Source organism: Brassica oleracea, chromosome C1, assembly GCF_000695525.1.
Source record: "Brassica oleracea var. oleracea cultivar TO1000 chromosome C1, BOL, whole genome shotgun sequence".
Taxonomy (NCBI): Eukaryota; Viridiplantae; Streptophyta; class Magnoliopsida; order Brassicales; family Brassicaceae; genus Brassica; species Brassica oleracea.
This window is the reverse complement of record NC_027748.1, coordinates 38,638,122-38,644,676: the sequence shown is the minus strand read 5'-3', so window position 1 is coordinate 38,644,676 and position 6,555 is coordinate 38,638,122. Positions and strand designations below refer to the sequence as shown.

Below are 6,555 nucleotides of genomic sequence, written 5' to 3'. Positions count from 1 at the left end.
TGATCAGATCGATGCTCTCTCCCATTGGAGTAGTTGCTAGGCTAGCTGAACGCGAAAGCATGTGGTCTGGTAGGACCGTGCACTATCTACTGTGTAGACAGCTGTGAGTTATAAAGAAGGAGATATGGTGTCTCGTGGCTGATGAGGCTATCAGGTTTAGCTTGCTCGAGTTTGGTGAGATCACTGGGCTAAACACAGATCCATTGCCAACAGAAAAATTTGATCATGGTCAATACAACGAGTTTTGGGGGGGAGTTGAAGGTGCCGCTTGGGATGGGACCAAAGTTAGATGAACTGAAGGCAGCATTAGCGTTCTGTCCGCTTTGGAGTTTTGAAAAGCGCAAGTGGTTGGGGCTGCTACTTCTTCAAGCCATGGGAGTCTATTGTTTGCATCACAATTCAAGGATACCCTTTCAAAGTGCAATAAGGGTATTCCACGATGAAGCCATGAGGTCGTATCCATGGGGTCGGACTGCATACGAAGTTCTAATTGACTCTATTAAAACGTTGGCTCCAGATGGAGGTTCATACACAATAAGCGGCATGAAGGACGCGTTATTGATTTGGGCTTATGAATCCGTCACATGCTTCGGTGAGAGTTTTGGGAGAGTGATCAATAACGAAGACGTTCCGCTTTTGCGATGGGGTGGAAAGCGTACACGTGCAAACTTTGATAAATTGTTGTCTGCCGAAATCGAAAAGCATGGCGAGGTAAGGTTTAACGCTGACTTAATTTATTTTATGGCTGAGTTATGTGTTAAATTACGGCTGAATTATTTTAGTTGATGACTGAGTTATGTGTTAAATCACGGCTGAATTATTTTAGTTGATGACTGAGTTTTGTGTTAGTTTGGAGGCTGAGTTTTGTTATAACCTGGTGTTGCAGGTGCGTGTGAGGAGAATGATTTTGAAGGACTCAATTGAAGAGATGTTTCCTATTTGGCCGAGTGAAGATGACGACCCACAACTCGTTAGGTTGATAACAGACATACATTCAAGTAGATTTGTGAAAGGTTTGTGGTAAGTGCAGGGGAATGCAAAGGGGAAGGGGAATGAGAAGAAGAGAATGAAGGGTGGAGTTTCGTCAGAAGCTGAGCCACCCACTAAGAAGTAGAAGAAAGTTAAGACACAGAATGAGTCTGAAGCTGATGCAGCGGAAAAGGGTTCTAGCGAGAAGGAAGGTAGCAAAGAGTTGGAGTTGGAGAACAAAGCGACTCTAACGACCATTGTGAGTACTCTGGATATTATTTCCAGAAAATTTGATCAGGTTGACTCACGGTTGGAAGCTTACGAGTTAGACCGGAACAGACCATTGATGGACCAAAAGACTATTGATGACAGGGTGAATGCTTTACTGGAGGAGCGTCTGAAAGATCTGAGGATTGGGAAAATTCCCGAAAACCATGATAACCCCTCTCCAAAATTATCAGATAACTCTTTATCGATGGCATCACCGGTGGTTCAAACGCATCAGAAGTCGGTCAATAGTCCAGCGTTAGTAGCTGCGACTCCTGGTAAGGAGTTTGGACCGAAAAAGAATTTGGCCAAGGAGCTTGAAAAGGAATCAGGGGTGAAAAGGACTTTGGATGAGGAGTTTGGTAGTGTCGATAAAGCTACTGATATGCGGCCTCTTGATTTCATAGTAGTTTCTCCTGCAAAGGCTACTAAGGATGATAAGGCTACTAAGGATGATAAGGCTGCTAAGGGGCGGAAAAAAGATAACTGCTTCTTGGGAAATTTTAACTCGAGACGTTTGACGTTCTGTACCTCTCTATATATTGTCTCCTCTCTTACACCTTTCTCTCTCTAAAAAAACATAAACAAAAACTCTCTATCCCCATCAAAAGTCATGACGATTGTTCTTGGTTATTCAACGATGTTAGAGAACAATGTCAATGCGATACTAAGCTCTGCAAATCGTGAAAACCTCCCTCTTCTATACCCTGGTCCGGGTGAATTACTTGACACAACCAATACTATCTGGTTCAAATTTTAAAGTGATCTCTCTCTCGTCATCCCGTCGATTCTTGCAGAAGGCTGGGTTCATGATTGGCCGACATACCGCGCAATTCCCGATCATTTTAAGGAACGCTGGTTTCTTCAACTCGATGTAAGAACAGTTTGTCCACTTAAATGGCAGAATAGCGTTGCTGAGTTATTTTTCTCTTGTGTTCTCAACGGTTTTGTAAATTTTTTTTGTAGCGCAAAAACACATGGGATCGAAGGTATAATTCGACAGTTTGGACACATTTTAATCTTGTGGCCAGAACGCTATTTCGTTGCCAGATGCGCTATTTGAAGAGAACTTGGGCAATCGGAGGCGACAAGCCTCCGTGGATGTTAACAAGAGTCTAGTGTGATCTCGTCCACATGTTTGAAGAGTTTGGTCCTGACAATTTTGGTTTCTGAAAGTGATGTCTTGTCTGTATTTTGAATCTGATAATTTTGGTTCCTGAATGGAAACGTGTCGAATTCATATTTCTTTTATATTAAGTACTATAACCCAGTCATAATGTGTTTGTTTAATTCAGCCGTATCTTTATAATAACTCAGCCTCTACGTATAAAATAACTCAGGTGTGAATGTTAACTTAATGAAAGCTTAAAGTTAACTCAGCCAAAACGTATAAGGTAACTCAGTTGTGAATGTTAGTTTATGATAAACCCAACCATAAGTGACCTCCAGCCATAAGTGACCGAAACTCAACCGTAAAAAAATTAATCATAATTCAGCCATTGTAAAATGGGAAAACCCAGCTGTGAATGTTAATATAATACATTTCTAATGTGACGTTTCCACTTGCTTGATTGGACTGAGTTGTCGATTAATTATGGCGCGTGTAGAAAATACGGCTCAAACCTAATATCGAGGCTAATTATTAACAGTCTGTGACGCATGTGTCGAGCGATTTACAATATCGACACATTTAAATATTATTTTAACTATGGCGCGTGTGGAAACGATGACGTTTCACCATGTCGTCTTTCTCTCCCTAATTCTATGTAATTCCATTTCGTTTCTGAAATTGTTTTGAGAATCAAAATGTCTTCTTCATCCTGCGTTTCAGGAAATTCTCACAGACGCCGTTTGAACGCGGAAAGAGGAACGCCGAAACAGTGTTGGTGTGGTGAACCCTATTACATTTCTACATCTGGAACCGCTACAAATCCAGGAAGATTGTACTATTGCTGCGGAAAAGTATATAATAAGGTTTGTTTTGGTTCTTATTTCGCATGTTCTGTAACGTAGTACTTAGATCTGGTTATATTGTGAAAAAAGAGACATTTATTCAAATGGGCGGATGAGTGTTTGGTTGAAGAGGTTGAGGATATTAAGTCACTGATAAGTGGCATGAACAAAGACATCTCGGAATTCAGACTTAGTGTTGCTCGGTTGGAGAAAGAGATTGAAGTAATAAAGACGGCATCTAAGGGAAAAGGAGAAGAATGTATGAGTCATGGTCGGTGTTTGAGGAATGTGTTTGTTTGTGGGGTTGGAATGTCGTTACTTTGCTACTACTACTACTTTGTTTAATAATGTTTTGTAAGTCAGCCTATGTTTTATGTAACTCAGACTTAACGTATTAAAGTATCTCAGCCGTGAAGCAAACAAATGATAACATTGTTTACAAACTCAGCCGTGAAGCAAACAAATGATAACATTGTTTACAAACTCAGCCGTGAAGCAAACAAATGATAACATTGTTTACAAACTCAGCCGTGAAGCAAACAAATGATAACATTGTTTACAAACTCAGCCGTGAAGCAAACAAATGATAACATTGTTTACAAACTCAGCCGTGAAGCAAACAAATGATAACATTGTTTACAAACTCAGCCGTGAAGCAAACAAATGATAACATTGTTTACAAACTCAGCCGTGAAGCAAACAAATGATAACATTGTTTACAAACTCAGCCGTGAAGCAAACAAATGATAACATTGTTTAGAAACTCAGCCGTTATGTATAAAGTAACTCAGTTATGAAGTGTAAAGTAACTCAGCCGTGCAGCTGTAATGTATAAAGTAACTCAGCCGTAAAGTTTAAAGTAACTCAGCTAACTCATCATTGTTTATACCACAACGAAGATTATCACTCACCCACTTCCATTATTAATGGGACGTTTCCACTTGCTTGATTGGACTGAGTTGTCGATTAATGGGGGCGCGTGTTTAAAATATCGAGGCTAATTATTACTTTAACTCAGCCAACAATATGAGAATATCGAGGCTTATTACTCCCTCCGTTCGTTTGTAATTGACGTTTTACATGTCTGCACGTAAACTAAGAAATCTGAATGTTTTGCAATGCACGTAAATGAACCTCTTTTTTTAAGTGTTTAATGCACAATAAATCAGCCGTGAAAAAACAGTAATGCAGCCGTAATTAAACAATAAATCAGCCAAAAGAAACAATAACTAAGCCTTCATTACATTCATTTGAACTTAAAAAGAAAATAACAAAGAACTTAAAAAGATAAGGTACCGATAGATTACATCTTCACCACTTCCTTGTCTCCCTAATAACGCTTATCGGTTCAAAATCACGTAAAAACATGCTAATCTCTTTGATCTAGAAACAACGCTCACACATGTTGTCATCCTTAGTCATATCAAGGTGCCACAAGCAGAGACATTGTCGCCACACATGTGTTGCACATTGGCATCTGTAGAACGACAGAACAAACTTTGAAATGAACAGCGCCCTATTTTGGCGGAACTCATCAGAATGCCACCAACCCCATCCCCATTTCACAGATCGCACTAGTTTCCCTAACCTCTGAACCCATTCTCTTGGAATACCATGAAAATACTGCCCATCACACAAAAAGATTGTTTAAGTAATTGCGTGTGTATACACAACACGCTCATATCCTGCATCTGCTGCACGCTTCATGAGAGAAAGGCCTTCTTCTTGAAGGCCGCATGTGAAGAAGAACTGTACACCCTTTATATAAAGTGTGCTTGGATTTCCCTCAGCGTAGCAATATTTCAACAACTGCGAAGGCATATTGAGTCCCCAGGGAACGAATAACACATCGTAAAAATAGTATACGCCACGCCGCTCTACTAATGCTTTCATCGACTTGGACGATGCTTTGAGGCCATAGAGATCTTGGAAGGAGTTACGGGCCACACGTTCAACCACCGACGCCAGAATTTCTTCAGGCAATTCAAGAAGAGAGAAATATTCCATTTAGATAGAGAGAGAAATTTTAAAGACAGACTTATTTTTACTGTTAGGACTGACTTACATGTAGTAGTTTCTCGACACCACGCGTAAGCGTCGTTGGCTGCAGTCTGGCATCCTCTCTCCGTTCAGCAAACCATCTGGTCATCATAACGTGTATCGTTTCTAATATTCGAACAATGTTTAGACCTCTAGCATGCGACAATGCTCTGTTCATTGATTCCGCTATGTTTGTAGTCATCAAATTGTACCTCTCGCCCGGGAAATGAACACGCGTCCACATGCGGACATCAGCTCTTTGGATGTAGCCGTGGAGTGCAGGATGAATCGCTTCAATCTCCTCGAAAATCGCAGTAAAGTCAGACATCCTAAAACATCTCGCCGCTTTCTTCATCAGACGGAATGCTTCTTTTCCTTTGTACCGTCCCAATATGTTCTTATATAAATGGTAGGTGCATATTCCCCGAGCAGCCAACGGATACACATTTCTAATTGCTTTTCCTATAGAGTTATGCATGTCCGAGATTATCGCAAGACCCTCGTCGTCAGGAATCAGAAGTTTTAGTTGCGTAAAAAACCAATGCCACGAATCATCATTTTCTGTGTCAACCACTTCGAAGGCTATTGGAAAAATCTGGAGGTTACCGTCCTGAGCTAGTGCTATGAGTAGAGTCCCTTTGTATTTACCATTGAGAAACGTATCGTCGACTACAACAACTTTACGCATGAAAGGAAACCCATTAACGCTCGCACCAAAGGCAAGAAACACATACATGAATCTTCCAAGCTCATCGATATGAAGACGCGTAACTGTACTCGGATTTACCCTTCTTATCATGTATAAGTAAGAAGGCAAGCTTTCAAACCCACACTCAGGTGTTCCCTCATCGATTTCCCTTGGAAATTTCAGCGACCGGTGTGATTTCCAATAGTCCATCTGTTCACATGAAAAAACGATCCTCACTACTCAGCCGCATCAAATAATTAAGACAGCCATAACGTACTGAATAACTCAACCCTATTTTACAATAACTCGGCCGCATCTAAATATATAGTAACTCAGCCGAAGCGTATGATTATGTCAGCCTGTACATTTGACATTACTCAGCCGTGTCGTTAAAATAACTTAACCACAACAAAGTAATTACCTTTATACCAAACCGCTTAGTGATAGCTATTCCGACGCTCGTAGGGCGAACGGCCGGCCCAACGTCGCCGAGAAAGTTATTGTACAACATACCTAAAATATCTGGTGTTGCTTGTCAAGATCGATTAGAATGCTCTGTGCAAGAACATGTATGCTTTGAATCGTAAATATGAACATAAAACGCCTTGGATTCTCCTTGGGTAGAAGCACAAACTCTC

General features: G+C 40.7%; 2 protein-coding genes across 2 annotated transcripts in view; one reads left to right on the top strand and one right to left on the bottom strand.

Annotated features, from left to right (window-relative positions):
* Positions 1-225: 225 nt before the first annotated feature.
* Positions 226-1,810, top strand: LOC106339644. Its single transcript, XM_013778492.1, has 3 exons — positions 226-711; positions 887-1,013; positions 1,155-1,810. Exons 1-3 carry the CDS (start codon positions 226-228, stop codon positions 1,808-1,810), a joined length of 1,269 nt encoding a protein of 422 aa, XP_013633946.1.
* Positions 1,811-4,572: 2,762 nt separating this feature from the next.
* Positions 4,573-6,555, bottom strand: part of LOC106339634 — a 2,322-nt gene continuing 339 nt past the window's right edge. Inside the window, exons 2-3 of the mRNA XM_013778483.1 lie at positions 5,255-6,127; positions 4,573-4,812 (exon numbers count right to left, since the gene is read on the bottom strand). Of these exons, the coding sequence (XP_013633937.1) occupies positions 4,573-4,812; positions 5,255-6,127 (1,113 nt within the window). The remainder of the gene's footprint in view (positions 4,813-5,254; positions 6,128-6,555) is intronic.

Bases quoted from the DNA above. Each gene is read 5' to 3' on its own strand.
- LOC106339644 (XM_013778492.1), top strand. From the start codon at position 226: ATGGTCAATACAACGAGTTTTGGGGGGGAGTTGAAGGTGCCGCTTGGG. The intron at 712-886 runs GTAAGGTTTAAC...CTGGTGTTGCAG, and splicing joins AAATCGAAAAGCATGGCGAG to GTGCGTGTGAGGAGAATGAT. The intron at 1,014-1,154 runs GTTTGTGGTAAG...AAGCTGATGCAG, and splicing joins TTCAAGTAGATTTGTGAAAG to CGGAAAAGGGTTCTAGCGAG.